This window comes from Ptychodera flava, chromosome 17, assembly GCF_041260155.1.
Source record: "Ptychodera flava strain L36383 chromosome 17, AS_Pfla_20210202, whole genome shotgun sequence".
Taxonomy (NCBI): Eukaryota; Metazoa; Hemichordata; class Enteropneusta; family Ptychoderidae; genus Ptychodera; species Ptychodera flava.
Window position 1 is genome coordinate 38,321,895 of NC_091944.1, and position 22,057 is coordinate 38,343,951.

Genomic DNA, 22,057 nt, shown 5'->3' on the forward strand with positions numbered 1-22,057 from the left:
GAAGTTGAAAAATCTGCTACATATAGTGATAACATATATCTTATTGTCCTGTGAAGGGTACTACTGTTAATGGACCTGTTGTAAAACACGTGAGCATATTCAGTTCATATCTGGTTGTTAAAAGGTGTTCTTGGCTACCAGTGATAAAAATATTGCTGATACAAAAATAATTGCTTTTTGATTTGTGCCTCAACTTCAAAGTAAACGTTTCGTTCCGACGTTTGACATTAAAGGGACAAAGTTGGCCATTTTTCATGAATTTTGTTTGATACGAGATACTCCTTATATTGTTTGACATGTTGAAAGATACTGAATAAATGGGTGACCATGCATATATTATACCCCGGTTTTAGACACGATCAATGAAACCTTAGCGAAAATGAATTAATGGTCAAGTCACTGATTTCCTGTGAGACTTCCCATTTGTAGACTCTACTAAGTGTCATATTTTTGTGAACATTTCTGGAGAAAACGTGGAATGTTCCACCCATACATCAATTTAAGTAATTAAATACTTATGTAAAACATCGTCTTCTTTTAACGTGCTTTTATTACGAAGCTTAGGTGTTAACATTGTCGAACATGACAGCATGTAAAATACACCTTTTCTATATTTAGCGCATTACAATCTTTACAACTTTATAATTGTAATCACTTTCTTGTTTGGGTTAACTTCTGGATAATTACAAATTTTGAATCACGGCTATAAAACTCATACAACAGATAATTTGGCAACATGTAAGTATTTCATTATGTCGCGTTATTGAATACCATGTGCTATGTAAATAATCGTGACATGAATTATGTAGATACATTTCAAGTCATTTGCGAAGTATAATTCGTCCAGTTCGTCCATGGTGCTGACATAATCTAGATACACCGTTGTCATGGTGAATCTTAGTGAAAGACTTGATAATATGTAACACATGACCACTGTGGGTTTGTCATGTGATATGATGACCTAGTGATACTTGAACAGTTACAAAAGGTAAATAGCATGTTAGATTATTTGCCATGGCGCTTTTTTCGTTAAACTTTCTTATATAGGGGAATACATTTATTCTCATCGAGCGACAAACAACATTAGTGAGAGACTGTCATCTGTTCGTGGCAACGGGAAATGAACTTTTATTTCTACCATCACGGTACTCATAGATGATTGAATAAGTGCATGTAATCTGATACGATCCTTTACCTACTCAGTACAACAAATTCAAAAGTCGATGCTACAGCCATGCATTGTCTGACATTTGTATTAACGTTAAGCCCACTTGTGTCAGTGAAAAACACCTCATAGTTTAAGCTATTAATCAGTAAAACTTGTTACTTTATCCTTCTTTACACACGCGCTGTCTCAGTTTGTTTTCTTGTTCATGACATATTTACTGGAGAAGACAAGAAACATACATAAAAGAGTCAAACGGTTTTGTCTTCAATCAGCATGAAAATTAAATAGACGGCGATTCACTAAGCCACAGCTAAATTTTGACACCAGCTAGTGCCGACACCTGGTCCCTGAGTGTTTGACACTAGCTAGTGCCGATAATGGTCCCTGAGTGTTTGACACCAGCTAGTGCCGACAATGGTCACTGAGTGTTTTCAGTAAAACTCTATGTCAAATTTTGCGCTAACCTAAAGACATCAGATCCATTCGTTCTACCTAGCCCAGAAAGACGTAATCCGGCTAAAACGCCTCATCGGGGAGAAGAATGGTGATTGTGTCAGACTGAAGAGTTTCTGAGGCTAACTAGGAGATTAGCTGTAATGCTGATATTATCCTATGAGAAATCCTTGTCACGCAAAGGTTATCCTATACGAAAGGATTCTCTAGCCTCATGTACCACACATACATTGACGTAATGGAGACGAGAAATACTAAATACTAATACTAATGCTATTAATAATAATTATTATTATAATACTAGAGATAATCATAATTTTTTCGCCCTAGGACCCCTACTGAGGTAACAGAGCACATCAATATATTCAACATGAACAATATATAATAAAAGTGTTCGATAAAAAGTTTAAAATTTGACTGAAGTAAAAAGAATAACGGCCGCTACAAAAAGATATCTCACTTACTTGTAACAAGTTCCAAAGGTGTGAGGCCTGCGCAGTGGGTTCGGTCACAATGGAACAGCCTGCTCCGAGAACCATAATCTTTGTCGTTGACGTGTCGTAAAGTTCTCTGTACATGACGTCAGTTCCTCTTCCGCCATTACACTTCAAAAGAAAAAAAGAAAAATATTATACTGCGATGTTATGATAGGGTCTCCAGCTTGCAATTTCTACATATCCTTAAATTAAATTTTTGAAAGTATGCTTCATGACGGATTCATGCCATGTAAGACGGCACTCTCAACTCGAAGTATTCTTAAATTACGCTGAAGACGTGCCTTATCTCAGAAACTTGTCGTGACACATTGTGCAGTGCATGACATTTTAAGTATTCCCAGAAATAAAAGTGTAATTGTTCCTTAGTTTGAAGTGGTTAAGATACTCTTCTATTTGTTTAATTCTATTTAGAGAAGAGCACTTGATTCACGATGACAACTTCGTTCCATTTCAAGCTGACTCACATTTCATTATCAATAAAGGTTCATAGGCAATTTTGCACGAATTCAAGCGTTCATACAACGGAGAGTAAAGCAGGCCGTTCTCAGTAAACTCAAAAAACCTATCTTGACAAACAAGCAATCACATCTACACTGATTCAGATCTATAGTGCATTTATTGAAGAAATGACAGACAGAGCAACAGACTGTTCCACTCACGTCTTACATGTAAAACAGGAAAAAGCAAAAGACAAAGTACATTATTTTCACCATCTTCATCGACGGTAGCAAAACGCCTTCCCATAGTTCAATTTTTAACGAAAATATCTTCACTGCATTCTTTAAATTTGATGAGCATCATTTCTCTTTGTCCTGTGGAGGGATACTTACATAATTTCACGTATTTTGAAAGTACAGTGCATAGATTATCAAAATCGATAACTTCAGAGGGGCGGTTACTGTCAAATATTATTTAAGGCACATCCATTACGATCAGACTTCAAATTTGACCTGATCCATGCAAGTCAGTCATCAACTATAGCTTAATCTGGACATCAAGTCACTGATTTCCTGCAAGACTTCCATTTGTAGACTCTACTAAGTAGAACTTAAAAAATATTTTAAGTTATTAGAATTTCTGTCACTACAGCCAAAATAATTATATACCCATCTTAACTCTACAACACGCTAAATTCCTTGTAATAACCTTTTCGCGCAAGTTCTTGTTTCCAAGTCATTTATCAACGTCGAAATATCAAAGAGAATTTAACACGAGCGTCAAGCCATTGCTTTGAGACAAACATGAATAGTTAAGTGGCTACAGGACTGTGAAAATGGATTATATCGATGAACCAGCTCATACTTGCTATACTTAAATTGTATTCACAGCGTGCTTTTTACATATTCGCTTTGATAGAGGCATTACGCAATGAGTGGTCGGGATCTTTTGAAATCTTACAATCAGAGTCGTAATATTACCGGCGCTGATGATCAAGCAAATGTTCATATTGTATTCGATAGTAGACTACACAGCATGGTGACAACATGGGTCAACCAAGTATGATCAATAACATGCCAATTTCACAGGCACATTTGTCAAGCTTAAACTCAATATTTGCCATTACTTCATTTTATTTTTATTTTTTTATTTATTAAACTTCATCACTGGCATACAAAGACAAAGAAGACACAATGACAAACAACTAGCTCACCAGTGAAAGGTTGAGACAAACAGGTGACGAGCACCTCTATAACTGCCCCACCACACATTAAAAATTGAAAAATAAAAACAACAAGGCACATAACAAAATGCACAATAAAAAACAATTTAACATACAGTAAAAAACAAAGTCGGCAGCTGTGGAACAGTGAAAAGACCGGAAATAATTAAATTGGACGACAATTATGACAGCGACATGCTGAAACCCATGTACAAGTATCAGTACAATTGAAAATATTTACAAATTTCTGCTGATAAAATGAAGTTACTTCATACCCAGTAAACTACCGTAATTTTGTGAGAAGTTGACAGAGAGAGAATAATGACTCATAGCGAGTTGAGAAGCAGTCAGATATCTGAATTCTCTAAAAAGATACCCCCAGGCGATTGTCTGGTACCTGGTACAGTGTGGAGATATAGTTGTATGTCAGTGACACATCTTGATTGATAATATCACGACAACTGTGTAACATTCATCATTTTAATGCATGTGTTGTTGTCCGGTCAAGTAGTTAAACAGAAGAATAGTGTCTGACAAAATCGCGTACGATGAATTTAAATCGTCGACTTTATCAAAAATCCCTTGACTAATCTCAAATCTGAGGTTTTGGATTCCTGAAATTATTCACATTTGAACGACGTTTGACTTTGGTGCACAGCTACAATGAAAAAAGGTGTATGCAATATTCACCTCTGGATAAAATATGTAATTTAACATTCATTGAAACATCTGGGTGACAGAACATGTATGTTGTTAATGATGCCTAAAGGCGATGCGGTAGGACTGACTCATGATCTTAGTCAATTATTATTCATAACTTGATTAATTCCGTGCATGAACCACTGAAAACAACAACTAGAACCTTAATTCTAGAATCCCAATAAATCTGAATAATTGATTGCAATATTTGATCAAGTGAGGTAATACAGAATATGATGAAAGAAGGCAGAGAAGCTATGTGAAATTGTCATTTGAATGGACACGATACAGCAACAGTGTCTACAAACTTACGGGTTCCCTAAGAAAAACATAACAAAACTAAAACAATTGTCATAGAAAGTCCAATGTATATAAAGACGTCGTAAACAGCCAAGACGAAACATTTGGACAGAACACTGATGAAGCTCCTTGAGAGTCGTTCATCTCAGAATTATCTTATTGTATATTGCAGTACAGAGAAGCAGGCATGTTGCAATCACGGATTTATGCGGTGAATAATAGGAACAGGGTTGTTATCAAAATCGCTGCAATGTACATGGCTGTCAAGATGTACCTTGCATCCAGGCATTATTTCATGTCTGGATAAACTATCGAATCCAGCCATGTGACATGTTGTTAACTGAAAACACAACGACTGTTTACATTCATTGTTATCGTCATTATTGTTATGAGATCACAAAGAATTTTTCACGAAATTTCATGAATGTCTGTACCTTAAGAAAACATACTCCGATTTTAAATGGACCTAAACACACTTGACTCTTGATTATCTATCCTTTCAAGCATTTACTTCGACAAAAGTCATCGAGATAAATTCTACTTCTCTCTCAATAAATCAGCTTGTGTTTTAGGGAAGGGTCTGAATTATTAAAGATTTCCATGTCTAAAACAAAAATTTCCGAGACAGTTGAATGAAAAAAGATCGGAAATAACCAAGCGACACACAAGATGTTGAAAGTAGAAGCTAGACTAAGGAGTAATATAACTACTTTACGATGATGCAAGTTATCAAACGAAAGTGATTTGAGTAATGGTATCAAAAACAATAATAAATATAGTAAACACTGAGTCCCAATTTGATCAAACCTTTACAATTAACGCTCATACAATGCGATATCAAATCAAGCATGGCCTTTTGACCATGCAGATGTTGCAATATATTCAGTAATCTGACATGACACGAGCAAATAATTGTAAATTGCCCTTTGACCTTTTAGACAATATATGTCAGTATGAATGATTTTACTCTAATAAACGAAATTCAATGTCTTATCGAATTCCATGTTCTGTTACAAAGGAGTGCCTTAATTTTAATTGGATGTCACCTTCCGACGAAATAAAAATCTCATTAATGCATCATTCTGGAGATTTACGCTCATATGAATTTGTCAGACTAGAATCTGGATTAAACAAAATTATTATATCGCAATTCATGAGCGGTGATATGCCATTGACACGTCACTTATTCTTAAAGTGGGAGAGATAGTTTCAGCGAAGGACAGCATAAACATTTAATCTTAAAGTCGGAGGGATAGTTTCAGCGAAGGACAGCATAAACATTTTATCTTAAAGTCGGAGGGATAGTTCAGCGAAGGACAGCATAAACATTTTATCAGGACTTTACCGTAAATATTCCTAGCATTAGCAAAAACACGGTGTAACTTGAACATGAATTACATCAACAGTTGGCCTCATACTCATGCATTGTCCAAAATATACACTTCATACGTCTGAAACGTGAAATTTTCTGCATTCGTTACCAAGTTCATCGGTATCAACGGTGTACAATGATATTTAATCCAAGCATTACGGTGTTCATCAATCAATAAAGTTTGTCATTAGAAATGACAGTTTTCGGAGTTGCCGCAAGAATGGAATCTTTTGCATGATTATGGAGTGTTCCACAGCTTGTTGATGGCAGACTGTCTATTCCAAAAGGTACAATAGCAATTGACAGAAAAAAAAAACTTATGCACCGAGATAGAACTTTGAACTTTAGCGAACTGGATTTTATTCTGAGATTCTTTTGGAAAGAAATATTCATAAATGATGCGTGGAAGTTCTCAAACTTGACAACGCAGACTGTAAGAGTTTGATGTTTGAAGGCATTGTTGGTGAAAATAAAGTCTAGGAGTTTGATGTAAAAGGAACCAATTAGGTATACAGATAACTCGTTATCCACACAAATCATTGCCGAAAATGCTTCGCTTTTCCCAATAATTTACACTGGATTCTTAAGAAAAACAGAATATAGGATAAAATAAAATGTGATGGAGCGTGTAGTTAGTTTTGATGTTGCTATTTTCACTTTTAGACCGTATAACTTATAAATCATGACATCCTGTACAACCATTCTACTGTAACTTGTTAATTTTGTCGTAAATTCGTCTGAAAAAATCTTAACAAACATGTAAATCTTCACAATAAACGTTTATTGGCTGAAGAGTAAAGGAATTTACAGTTTGATTTTGATTTGAACACCGGCCGTTCTGACGATGAATCATCGCAGAGATGTCACCATAAAACAAATACACACAAATTTGTCTATATTTAGTTCGATCTGTGTGCCCCTGCCTTCTGAAGTGTTCGTAAAATATGCCTGTCTTAGTCTTAATGATGCCAACGAACGATCGTAGCAAATGTTGTACACCATTTTGTCAGATTGAGTGACACTAAGAAGTTATACGTGAGGGGTATAGATCTACACACGATGGTAATAGGTTTAACTTTACAGAAGAGCCACACAAGTATAAAAAAGTTTCATTTTATCTTCGATTGAAGCCAGCAGAGATATATTTTCCTGTAGCATTTTCGATGGCTATTTTAATGCGTCACACGAACGTGTTTCCTTGTCTTTCATAAGGGACTAGAACTTGTACTGAAGACAAAGCGAGTTTGAAATTTGTCGACAATTCTTTGTTAATATTTTTTTTCATCGTAGACATAACGGAGTGACTAAAAGCATCCTGAATTGCGGTCACAGCATAGACTAAGCTTCAGCTTTTAAATGTGAAACTCCGATGTGTCCTTTAAAATAAGATGTGATATCTGCCGAGTTATATTTGACATGAAGAAAATAAATCACTCATAGTCAACTTTGATACTGTCAAGCACTGCAAGTCTTCGAAAGACCTGAAATACTATAGAATCGTTACAGACTACAGTAGGATTGATTGGTTCGTGATCGCGGATTGATCTGTTTGTGACTGTAGGATTCTCCTGCTCTCAATTAAGTAATCAGTGGGGTGCACAGAATATTATTGTGATAAATGCCTCACGCACAGTCCAGGCTGAATAGTACTGCTATGTTCAGTGGCGCGTTTTTTACTATAAGTGAGTATAAAATGTTGTCTTTTCTTCTGAACACTGTGAGGTTTATGTAATCTTTCTGCAGTGAACTCTCCAATTGTTATCAATTGAACATGTAATGAAAAACGCAATTTAAGGTAGAACGCACCTCGGGGACAGACATTCGGACTCTCAAACTTTTACAATTCTCTTCTGATATACCACATGTGGGGGTTCATTTTAAAGCTCTTTGTGAAAGAAAACATTTCACCGGCTTAGTTTTTCGAAATTCGGAAATTTATATTTTTCTCCATAGAGTTAACACAGGGATGGCCGCCATTTTGAATTTCAAATATCGGTAAATCTTGGGTAATTTCTTTCTCTAGTACCAAAATTTGCAAAATGACCCCCTATTTTTATTCTTGATTTTGAAAGAGAATGATTGGAAGATTCCTTGAGGAAAGTTAGAGCAAAAGTTTAAGTCTTTCACTTTTGAGGTGCATACTACCTTAAGAGTAAATTCATAATATTATAGGCCTATAGGGCTTAGCCCTTGGTGTCGCGCCAGGGGTTAAGATTGGCAATGTTATTTGTATTGATTCATGATAAAATAATATGTAACAGGTCTGACCTGAGAGCGAGCGCAGCGTAGGGCATATCGTCATTGATGTTTTCAAGCAATAGCATGCTAATTTCTGTGTTTGTTGCACGATGCATATTTTGGCCATTGACGTTGAATTGCTGTCAATTGTTTTCTAGAATAACATTTATAGATTATTATAGCAATTTAACTCGGAAATGCCAAGTTCACTAACGAAAATTATTTAAAACTGGTAAATTACATGATTCCGATCAGTTTATTGTAACAGGGGTGGGAACAGAGGCAGTCTAATGTAAAACACGTACTTGATATTCCCGTCGGTAGCTCCCAAGCACACGATTTTTAATTATCGCGTGAGTTGACCGTTCGTTCTCGCGAGAGTTGGCTTGTTTCAAAATGGCGGCGCCTAGTGATGACCGAACCAGGCTTTCAAAAGTGATCGAAAATAGTCATTTTGAACCAAATTTCACACTTTCTTTGGAATAGAGAGATTCTTTTGTCGGAAATACACATTGTCGAGTAGGATTTGTGGTAGATGATATCTTTAATTTCACGCAATCCGTGTAAAAGTATTCAAAATCGCCTCCATGGAAGTCTCTCTTTTCAACTCGTAGGTATATTTCATTCTAATTTTCGTGTACACGCGTTAGTCTTAATGCTCTCGCTGCGTTTGCTATAATTAATTGTTACATTATATGACAACTCAGGGGCATAGGAAGCACTTCACGGTTGGGGGGGCAAAGGTAACCTATATTCTGGTGATGAATGAATTACGATCTAAAATTTGCATATATGAATAAATTTAAATAATTAAAACAGGCCAACATCAATCTAAATAGTAAAAAATGTAATGAAAGCACCACTACTTTCACATACGGCAATGTCTCAATATTTGTGTTTTTATGCATTAGGCCGTGTAAAGAAAATTCTTTGTTTGCTGTCCTTGGATTTTTGAAAAACCTACAAGCCAGCCAGCAAAAAAATCAAACACACAACATAGATCAATCGCATAAACTTTAACTTTCCCATCGGTTTATGGGTCACAAGTATGAAAATCATCTGTTACATTTACAATGCAGTGTTTCTTATGCTCTTCATTAAGCACGTTGAAAGCAGTGCTTGAAAACAAAGGTTATACTTGTATAAGTAGGCCTACAACAAACATACTTAGAGTTAGGTGACTGTGAGTCTGAACAAAAATTCCATAATAAACAATGGCAATAAACACTATACCAGTACATAGGCCCTAATGTACCACATGTACAGTGTGATAGTAATCAACTGGTTGTGTTACGCAGATCTATAGTTTGTCTCTGACGGAGGTTTATGCACTAGGTAGTCATTGGCAAGAGTAAAACTATTAAAATAACAATATCTCAATTATGAATACAAAGCATATTTGCGACAAATGTAAAAGATGCAAATTACGTATTACGACGATGTTTACGAAGTTTTGAAGGAAACAAAATATATTTGAATCAACACCTAATGAAGGAACATAAGAACTTCACCATTTACGCGATGGCTTCAATTTTGCAACGTGTCTAAGTGACATTTGTATATTAATTATGACATGTACATTTAAGATCGAGATCTGTATTGATGTTTACGATTGGACGTATATTTCCATCTTTAATTCATATCTATCATATGATCCAAACCAAGCCTTAAACATAACGTTTAAAATCCCGTTCTAAAATAATACGGGAAAGGGGATACAAAGGACAAGAGAGAAAATACAACAGACAGGGCAGGAGGACAGACAATTGGAGAAGCGTATCTTGGGCGATGGCAGCTATCAAGCTTGTCTACCGAGAAATAAAGTCTATGTAGTACCAACGAACTCTGAACATCTCGTGTAGTCAATCGAAGATTACCAGCACCTCTCAGCAAGCTAAGACGAGTCCATGAGTAAAAGCAGGCCAAGATGAGGTAATGAGATAATAGGAGAAAAACGAGTAGTAACAGTTGTTTTGACAACTGTACACTATGTATTTCAACATGTTGGGGTAAGCTTAGAACAAAAAGGTGTTCTTGCAAAACCTGAAAATTCCAAATATAAAATTGCAAAAAGTTACTGAGTATAACAAAGTATGTAGTTGTCACTCAGAAAACAAATGCTAAACATCTTGGTAAAAGGTGAAACTACTATCTCTTCCATACAATTACAATTTTTGCAGTAAGAAGAGTGGGTAGCTGAACAAATCATTACAGCCTTGAGTACCAATCCTCCTTTTTAAGGGGCAACGTCAAAAGATCGATGTTTGAAAAAAAACTTAATTGCTTAAGTTTGGGGGTGGGGGGGTTTTTGGCCAAATTAATTTCTGTGCAGTCAAAAAAGATTTAACGTCTTTATTAAATTTTACGATTTCAAGGCTGTTTTTTGTACGCTAAAACCGATCTAGTCACCCGTATTTTTGTTACTTTATAATGGTTTTCAATTTTTATTTAATTCAATGGTACATTGGTACGTCGTTTGAAAGAATTAGTACAGGGTATGAGTCCGCAATGTTTTTCAATTTTAGGTCAGTTAAGTTAGAAGGGGGGGGGGTGGGGGTCTGAGGCCAAACTTAAGCAATTAAGTTAGATTTATTATATTGAACTTTTGATGTTGCCCCTAAGTGTCAAATAAATACTAGTCCTGATCACTGTTTCTGTTGAGTTAAATACTCCATTAGCTGTAACTTTAAAGGCTATTTATTCTGAATTTTGTGTATCAACTATTTTTTTAGCCGAATTCCAATAGCGCTGATCGTGATGTCAGGTTTGTTACTAAATATAGCTGCACGCGCGACTTCAGACACCGCTGCCTGAAATTCGGACAAATTTTTGCATGCGCGGTCGTTGTTGCAGCTCAGTTGTAGTCTGAGCCATAAATTCATAGGAATTAGTGTGAGTTTTTGTATTCATTGTAACACTAGCAGGTTTTGATATCATCGTTCTTGCCGCAAATGCGGACTAATAGTTATTTTTGCATATTAATGACAGAAAACTGACGCTATTGCATACTAAAATGCTAAATATTCTGCTAGTCAAGACAGCAATGCCGAATGGCCATTGCTATTTTTGAAAACTGAATTCTCATCCGGACTTATAAAATGTCCAAATCGTTTTTAGCAGAAAAAATAAAGTAAAGTAAAGTAAGGGCAACTTCCACCGCGTATGAACTATTTGGAGCATTCAACAACGAACATTTCACCGGCGGTACCTGCTTGCCACGGTGCAGATCCAACATCGTGATCAATCGCGGATCGTGGAAAAGCTGATGGAAATGCAGTTCCGTTTCTTATTCGAAGCTAAACCAGTAAAGAATTGTTTTCGATCCGTCTTGTATGGAGACCAAAAAGATTTCACGCACTTCCGCCGATTTGAAAACTTTGAGTGAGAAATCAACTTGTGAAACGGTCGATTGATCTTCACTTACGGTACACTGCAGGCCGTTACAACAGGAGGTGCACATGTACACATTACGTACAGTGGTTGATGTACCCCTTTACGATAGGTAATGTGATTTGTATTGAAAAGATCGTACGACATTTGCATTTTTGCGACATTAAAGTAAATTACTGCGACATCACGAATAAAGGAAGGGCACATTCCGCCGTTTTTCGATCATACGATCTGTGTTTGTTTTTCAGATTTCGTCCAAAAACCTATCCGCACGCGGACGGCAAACAAAGACTTTATTTTACAGCGCCTTAACTCCAGTTGTTTGTTTAACTCCCTACATAGCACTCAGCAATAGTTGGGACAGCTAGCCATATGTAGTCAATGTGTATTTGTAAAAGTTGGGGGGGGGGGGGGGCAAAAGTATACCTTTGCCCCCACCCCCAACTTCAGCATTGGGGGGGGGGCGGCCGCCCCCCGCCCCCCCCGGGTTCCTACGCCTATGTTTTTAGTCCCCACGGACACCGTCCGGGGGACTTATAGGTTTGGTCATGTCCGTGCGTGCGTCGTGCGTGCGTGCGTGCGTGCGTGTGTGCGTCCGTCCGTTCACGCAGATATCTCAGAGATGCCCAGGTCAATTTCTTTCAAACTTTGCACAAGGATAGTACCCTATACCCCATACAGATGCACGTCGATTTGTTTCACAATGCGATCAAATTTGGCCGTGTTAGAGGACTTTTTAGTTTTCACCTCCATAGACTCCCATGTATAAGGCAGGTCCATAGACTCCCATGTATAAGGCAGTCCATAGACTCCCATGTATAAGGCAGTCCATAGACTCCCATGTATAAGGCAGTCCATAGACTCCCATGTATAAGGCAGTCCATAGACTCCCATGTATAAGGCAGTCCATAGACTCGATGTATAAGGCCGAGAAAAATAAAAATTTAGTTTCTCATCGTATTCATATTGCAAAAAGGATGCAGTGACACAGTTTTCAGTCCCAACGGATGAAGTCCAGGGGGCTAATAGATTGGGTCATGTCCGTCCATGAGTCCATCCGTGAGTCCATCCTTTCACGCAGATATCTCAGATATTTTGACAAAATGTCACGTGACCTCGGTGACCTTTGACCTCAAATATACATATTTGTCCATAACTCAGTAACCACAAGTGGTACACCCTTCATATATGGTATGATGGCACAGCTTATGACGCCACATATTGTACCTCATTAATTATGCGCATATCTAATTTTGAGCAAGCCAATAGAGCTAGAGGTCTGATTTTTGGTATGTAGGGATAACTTAGCACTACAATTTTTTTTGACAAAATGTCACGTGACCTCGGTGACCTTTGACCTCAAATATACATATTTGTCCATAACTCAGTAACCACAAGTGCTACACCCTTCATGTATGGTATGATGGGACACTTTATGATGCCACATATTGTACATCATTAATTATGCGCATATCTAATTTTGAGCGAGCCAATAGAGCTAGAGGTCTGATTTTTGTAGTAGGGATAACTTAGCACTACAATTTTTTTGACAAAATGTCACGTGACCTTGGTGACCTTTGACCTCAAATATACATATTTGTCCATAACTCAGTAACCACAAGTGCTACACCCTTCATATATGGTATGATGGGACAGCTTATGACGCCACATATTGTACCTCATCAATTATGCGCATATCTAATTTTGAGCGAGCCAATAGAGCTAGAGGTCTGATTTTTGGTATATAGGGATAACTTAGCAATAAATTATTGTGACAAATGTCACATGACCTCGATGACCTTTGACCTCAAATATACATATTTGTCCATAACTCAGTAACCACAAGTGTACACCCTTCATATATGGTATGATGGGAGACCTTATGATGCTTCATACTGTACCTCATTAATTATGCATATATCTAATTCTGAGTAAACCCATAGAGCTGGATGTCTGTCATACATATGCACATAGATTTGTTCTGTGATAGGATCCAATAAGGCCGCCATGTGGCCATTTTATTACGATTCTTTCATGTCCTGAACTACAGCTCAGACATGTATCAAGCAAATTTATTCAAAAGTATTTTTATCACAGACCTAATGAAGAGGCCTCTATCCTCTCTGAGGACCTGTAATCAAAGTACCCATTAACAAGTGGGGACTGTGTCATCAACAATGACTTGTTATGTGTTATATTAACGATATTTTGTATCAGCGACAAGGTGGATAATAATACTTACTGGCTAATAAAAGAGATATATTTTACAAATGGCATGAATTGCTTTGACAAAGGCAAGAATTCTGATCATACTTTTGCAATAGAAATTGGTCGTTTTAAAAACATTCCAAGACATCTTAGACTTTGTACCCTTTGTCATTCTGGTGTTGGTGATGAAATCCATTGTATTTTATTATGTCCAAGTAAACCAGCACACACTGTACGAACAATTTACTTAGAAATGATTTTAACATTCAGAGCCAGCTAAAATGCTTTGACAATGATTCTCTTTTTAAGTACTTTTTGTCATGTACTGACAGTTGCATTGTTCATGTTGTTGCAAAATACATGAATGAATTGTTACAGATTTTCAGTCAGAAAGTTTAATTACTTTTGAGCTAATGTGAATGAAGTGAATCTGAAAACTTTTCAGTGTTATACATTTTCTTCCCCTTCTCTTTCTTTCTGAGCCAATGTCATTATTGTGAACACGGCTAATAAATAAATAAATAAATATAATAATTTGCACATTTTATATTTGTTTATTTACGAGCACTCAAAAAAACATGGCGGCGCCCATGAAAGTAGGGTACACTTCCGGTTACTCACATAGTATATTATGAATCTGCGCATGCGTAGTCAGTAAGCCGCTGGCGCGACTATTAATTATCTCTTTAAACGTTTGTATAGTTACTATCAACAAAGTAATATATTTCGTCTTGACATTCAAAAGGTGAGGTCTGATTGCGTATTAATGCATTACAGGGTTTAATTTGAAAATTTATGATTGACAGCATGGACAACGAACAAAAAATACTCATCATATTTACCTAAATAATAGAGAAGTGGATCAGTTTTAAAGAATGAGACGCGGACGTCTACTCGCAAGTGTTTATTAGAACTGACAAATTGCCTAATCCACATATTCATACACAGAACCTCACTTTCGGCAAAAGACTCTTAACTGCAGAAATTTTCGTACTGCCACAAAGTGCTATCAACGATATTTCAGCTCTGTTCAAGTGGCCAATATCGGGTTGACAAGGAAATTCATCTGATGCAATGTATTTTCCATTATTATGCATTACTAAGGGATGTACCGCTTGATCTCAATGTATATGAAGTATACGGAGAGCTGCGATATGTGGCGTTATGATACAAAGTTTTGTCGTCATTGATATTTTCTTGGACGCAGTCAAGGACATTTAATGTTCATGAAAAGATACCGGCGACGAACCAAACTCCTACACGTACTAGAAATACATTCAAGTAGATTAGCTTGCCCAGACAGAAAATACATTATACTGATATTATTTAGAACAACAAATACTTGATGTTTGATGACGATGTGAAATTGATGACTATAAAGCAACAAAAAACTACTGAACAATTAGACTAATAGGAAACGCCATATCTTACAATTGTGAGACTTACAATTAATTATAACCATTCCTGTCAAAGTACAGGAAATTATTTCATTGTTGCCTCTTCTCTTCTTGTCCTGAGTTCGTTTGTAGCTCGTCGCTCACAGATTGTAATTTTATTTCTTTGCACAGACAATAACTTGCTATTGACAGAAATATGTCATATCAGTACGTGGTCATATGACGCCAGACATCACCTTCACACTGGTGTGATGCTGGTAAGACTATGCCATAGTCTTCGTGCCAAGTAACCAACAGTGCCGTTACTATGGTAAACTGTACGATATGTTCACCATATATACGGACTCATGTTAATTGAAAAAGACCCCCTCCCTCTGTGACTTAATTAGTAAAAGTAATTTCCACTATACTAATACATCTGACCTTTACTGAAGGAATGAGTACAGTGCAAATTGACTACTAACAATAGTCTATCCTTATTAATGAATTTCTATGACCTTTTGTCTGTTACCCTCCAATGCATTCTTAAAGATTCTTTATCGTAGAGCAAAGTAATTACACATGTCGATCTCCTAGAAATGCTACAGAAATATCATAGGAAAAGATGTCCTAGTTTTGCATATATGCTCTAATTCACTCCATTTCTTCCTTCATATTTGGTTTGCCGACGTTTCGTTGCTATGGCAAACTACCATGATCAAAAGAGGCAAATATCGCCAAAGTGCTTGTTTCCCAGTAGTTGCATGCGTAGCTATGCCATACGTTAACGTGTGTAGGAGTGAAAACTTGTGCCTATCGATACGCAACATTGAATTATTTGGGGAAAGGTTGCAAGGCGTCGCTAAACCAATATGGAGTCAGAAATCTTTAACATTTTATGTGTTCATTTCAACAATGATCCTGATATTGTTTATAGGTTTATTCCTTTGACTCTTAATGTCTTTAAAAACGTTTCCTAGCGATTGGAGAAGATACTTCCGGTTCTATATAGCTTTTGAAATTACCTAAAGTAATACTCCGTATATTTTTCTTTTGAAAAGCGCAATTCTATCGGCCGACTGCTAACTTTATTGCATTTTATAATAGATATAGCAGCTAGATATACTCACCAGCCCGACAAGCACAACCTACTCTTTGTGTGTATGGTTGGTCAGGACTCACAATTACTTCCCGCGTGAATGCAATAACAAATTTTTCTCAAATTCGTGATTTAGACAGTTCAAAAAGTTGTGAAAATGATCGAAGACAAAAGGGATTGACTTTTAAAGAATATTTTTCGTGACTATCTAATCTACTGATAGGTGTTTGAAGGTTCTTCGAAATCGAAATGAAAATTCTTCTACATCATATCAATCAGTTTTAATTTCTTGAGGATACAACAAAGTACTTTTTAACCTGTTTTTACGAGTCATCAGGATAAAGGAATATCAAAAACTTGCCGTTACGACTGAAAACAGCTAAGCAAACAATTATTTGTTTATCAAAATTTGGGATAGCTTTTTAAGGGCTAGTAACTTCAACTCTTGCTGATTTTTCACTAATTTTGTTTTTAACTCTGACAAAAGTATGGACTGTATCATTATTATCGACAAGGGAATTCTGGTCCGGACTAGAATTCAGATGTAAACAATAACAGTGCATTTTACACATATAGTTTGTGTTGACAAACAAAATGGTGGATGTTTCGACACGCTTTAGAGAGTAGAACAAGAACTCGCAATGACATACAAAACAAAGTGGCGCGCAAATGATCAACACTTGCAGCTTTAAAGCTCGGTCACGTTTCACTCTCATCAGATTCTTCAAGCGAAGACCATTTGTTTTTCAAGATAAAAAAATCATCGTCTGTTTCCAAAGCCGGCACTGCATATGGTGTTTTCCCAACATACACCAGGGCATTGCCAGTGTTCGGCGACAGTGACTTATTCTCACTTTGGATTTGAATTACTTTTGAATGTTTTCTGCATTGTATTTGACCAAGGAGTAGAAATTACTTGACGCTAAGAGAAGAGATGTCGCTATTCTGTTGAATCATTGTGCCGCCACTGGGGAATGTGCTTCATCGTCAAACGGGAGAACGTTTTCAAGTGCATTGTGTCTATTTAGATATCAACATATGAAAGTGAATTATCATTGCTATACGTACCGTACACAAAAAACGTTGTCTCTTTTATTTGTCAGAAAAGTTTGACATTCATTCACTTAATAATTCGCTTTCTTTTTAATCTGTTATTTTTCATCCTAAGTTAGCTCGATTAAGGTAGCTCTTTAAATTATGATTCTTTCTATGTAGAAGTAATGTCAAGTGTTTGTTATGCAGAAAATTTGAAATGAAATAAGTATGTGTTTAAACTTATAATGACGCCAAGATTAAAATTTCAAGTTTGCATTTGAGTGAGTGTAAAGTTTAAGTTTGGCAATGAAGTCTGTCAAGGTAAATGCGAAAAGTAAAACGGTACGTTCCAAAGTGTATTTGCGTTCTTCTTATTTGACTCCATGGTAACGTGTAGATTCAATCATTAATGATTCACTTTCTTATTCTCACACGTCAATATTTTGCAGATCACTCTGTAGATACAAAGAATATGCACGGACTTCAATCCACTCGACGTGATTTTTCAAAAGCTATGATTGACATGGCCACTAATATGACTTCGTATACGATTACGTTTACATATCCCTCTATCCATACCAGACTTCATCAACGTATCATACTGTCCATACCACACTACATCAACGTATCATACTGTCCATACCACACTACATCAACGTATCATACTGTCCATACCACACTACATCAACGTATCATACTGTCCATACCACACTACATCAACGTATCATACTGTCCATACCACACTACATCAACGTATCATACTGTCCATACCACACTACATCAACGTATCATACTGTCCATACCACACTACATCAACGTATCATACCATCCATACCAGAGTTTGCAAAACTGTAATCATTACTATACATAATCATACACAATTCACATCCAAAAAGGTTACGATGTCTGGGTAAATTTGATGAAATAAAATTTCACTTCCTACTTATTTAACTACTTTGTTATATCTTAAATCGATTTGCCACGTTTTAAGTACTCTTAAAAGTAATGATTTGAAATAGACATATTTTATCAACCCTTTCTTGTTATAGGGCAACACGTACTGTTTAAAACGTACAAAAACGTTTATATCCAGTCTCTTCAACTTTGGTCAAAGGACTGACGAAACGGAGTGGGGTAAGGTGAGATTACGGAACCGAATTATACTTCTGCAATGACGTTTTAAGATTTTTAATTTGATATAGGAAACTTTCCACGGTTGACATGGTTCTTCACTTCCAAATCCCCTAACTGAATATCATGGCCTCAGCTCAAGTCAGGATGAAAGAAAGATTTTAAACAGTACTGCGTATTTTAATGTCACACAGGCAAGGTTAAATTCGTATTTTCAAGCCAGAAAACTGATAGGTGAGATGCAAATCTCACCATCAATTCTTCTTTTACAATAACGATATAAATGCTACCGGACAGGCGATGCAATAATCTTTCTCCACACTTTATGAGCTTACATTTCTAGCTGGAAGTTCAGCATTTTGAGATGGATACATTTAAAACATTCCATTATCGTCTCATTGATGTTGAACAGATGTTGCTATTCTTTCGGAAAAATGGTTGAGGGAGCCTTCATTATTTACTGGGAGGGGGGAAGCAGTGGAATTTAAGAAACGTAAGAAATGTAAAAGTTGACACCCCCTTAAAGTATTCGCTCTAAGATATGCCTCCCTCAATTAATCAATCGGGTTTTGTCTTTTGTCAGCATCCTTGTCTCATGTATTATGCTACAAGCGTGGATTTATGCAATTTGTTGTTTGTTTACCATTGCAACCAGCACTGTTGCTGATAAAATTATATTTATATATTCCCAGACTTCATCCAGAAGTAACCAGATTCTATTCCATTTGTTTATATTTTCGGTTCTATTTTGGTATGTCACATTTCCATACAAATCTCTTGTAAAAAAGATCAGTTCTTAAAATTTTCTATTGTAAATCTCTACCACCCCTCCATAACCGTTTTGTAAAAGTCGACCACCTGATTTCCACCACCCTCCTATAAAAAGTGACTGCTCCCTAAGTCAGTTAAAAGGTTACGTACGAAACTGAGTGTTTATGAAAAGGTAACAGAAGGTCTAGATGGCGGCAGATGTCCGTCTTTCATGGTAACTGACGAGTTTCCTTCGATTGAATGTTTCAATTTGTGTTAAACAGGCTGTATGGCAATCAATCTGTACTATCAATGAAATGTTTCTGCAGATAAAAGTGACAGGGTGATGTGTATTCAGTAGCGTGTATCCAGTAACCTCTCCCGCACGATGTGCGGCCCCTCGCACGCTCGGGCCCTTTCCGCAGCCGTACAACTTCGATCCACAAAACCCGTATCAGGGCCGTGAAGATTACATTTTGCTTTTATGATTGCTCTGCAGTATGATATATTATGGGAAAGCTTTTGTAGCTTAGACAATGGTAAAGACTTGTAATTAGTGAAAATGTGCATAAAACGTAATAGACTTAAGACTGTCCGTTTATACCATGCAGTATTACTTGTCGAATGCAGTATGGAGTGAGATTTCAACATTGTATATCCTGGATTCAGTACTATGGACCGTTAGTTTGATCTCGAACACCTGCCACCGTCTATAATGTGTAGCTAACATCCTTCACAAATCTTCCGTCGAATTTTGATTTTTAATTCCAAACACGATTGGAACTACTTTGGGATAATTTGATAGTGTAGTAATGTTGAATTAATCTCCAAATGTAAGCTCATCTGCTGTTCTTTTTTGTGTAATACGCCTGTTTTTATGGGTAATTTGTAATATTGCAACTTTCAGCTTAAAAATTAAGAGATCCAATTATCCCAAATTAGTTCCAATCGTGTTGCCATTATTTTTACAGTACAAACTGACCTATATAATCTGTAGGGATGACATCAGGCCATTTTTTTGGCATGATTAATATACAGGTGACTTTTCTCGAAACGTTTCGTATTGGACAAGCATCTCGTTCAGCCTATAGTACGCCATGTTCCATAGCCGATAATGTCGCCTCAAAAATTGATAAAGGTTGTTGATATTAAGAAACATTTGAATGTCTATGAAATATCAGCGCCTCTTGGTATTAATTATCACAGACCGTAGTGAATGGGCGTTGACGAGTCTCCTTGATTTTGTATATATAGGATTTACATTTGACCAGTACATGCATTGTACTGTGATCACCACTGTCAACACACAAACCCCATCGGTTACATCAGTCGGACAGATCAACAAGCATTAGGGATAACTAGATTTAATGGATTGACTTTGCTTTACTGAAAGAGATTAGAGAAATGAAGCGAAAATAGTGGTCATTATTTTGAGTAATTTATATGAAGTGATATCTCCTTGTGACCCATCTTTACGTACCATATCTTTTAAATTTAGACATGTAATTGAAGGACGCAGCATTCACAATCTCATAGTGTCAAAGCTCAGTTATGTTGTGAAATGAACAACTGCCGAGATGTCACCCAAGCAACGGAGTTTACATGATGGCTTTTAGAGTTATGCCAAGATATCCTAGGAGTGTCATTGACCTTTGGAAAATAACTGATAAATACAGACAGAAAACTTTTTTCAATCTGTAACACCATATTCATTCCAGGCTTGACATCTCTGGTCCCAGCTTGAGGAACACTAGACTTATATTGCAGGTTTAGAATATATCACTCGACTTCAAATAATGAAATAAATATGGAAATCCGTTCCCTGAAAGAACTTCCATTTGTGTCTTATGAGAAAAATAACTTCGAACGAAATAGAGTTTCCGGTTTTCCTACCATCGAAACTTCCTCACATCGGTTGTAGGATTGTTCCATCCGCGTAAATGCTGTAAACCTTGCCTCGTCAGTCTCTAATTAACGGGTGCCGCACTCATAAAATGGCGCCCCACGGTAAAGTACACAAAATGTAGTATTTCCAGAAACATGATTGGAACTAATTTGGGATCTTTTAATTATTCACATTTATCAAGAGGTGCCATATAGCTGAAAGTAAAGACATTAGAAATTTATCATAAAAATAGGTGACTTGCAAACAGGAAAGTAGATGAGTTTACATTTGCTGACTAAGCCAACATTAATAAATATGTAACATCTAAATTATTTAGTTCCAATCGTGTTTCCTGCACACAAACATTCATCGTGATCATAACAGAATGCACAACACACGATGGTCAACATTTTGTTGTTGTAATATTTATTTTCTCTGTCACATGATTATTTTTGAAAACTGCAAGAAATCTAAAATGATGTTGAAACCTTTGAATTTACATTATGACAGTGTTATACACCTTTTCAGTCTTTACTGGGTCTTTTATTCAAACTGAGGATATTTTGAGAATGGTTCATTACACACTCGCAGCTATTGTGGCTTTACATGTCTTCGGAACCCAAACGGGTCTCATTCGTCTCTGAAAATGGGAATAAGCTGGAAAAATTCTGTCTCGAAATCTATATGAGATTTGCTGGAACTACAGTGTCCCGTGACAATGTCAATATCTGAGCATCTCAAACGCAGCAAGTGTGAAGGTCAAACAGATTTCAGAGCAACTTTGTTTTTTGAACGG

At 36.6% G+C, this 22,057-nt stretch overlaps 1 protein-coding gene across 1 annotated transcript in view; it reads right to left on the minus strand.

The window, feature by feature from the left end:
- LOC139116282 (gamma-aminobutyric acid type B receptor subunit 2-like) overlaps positions 1 to 22,057 on the minus strand; it is an 87,043-nt gene that overhangs the window by 27,502 nt on the left and 37,484 nt on the right. The window contains exon 2 of the mRNA XM_070678889.1: positions 2,086 to 2,226. Coding sequence (XP_070534990.1) covers positions 2,086 to 2,226 — 141 coding nt within the window. The remainder of the gene's footprint in view (positions 1 to 2,085; positions 2,227 to 22,057) is intronic.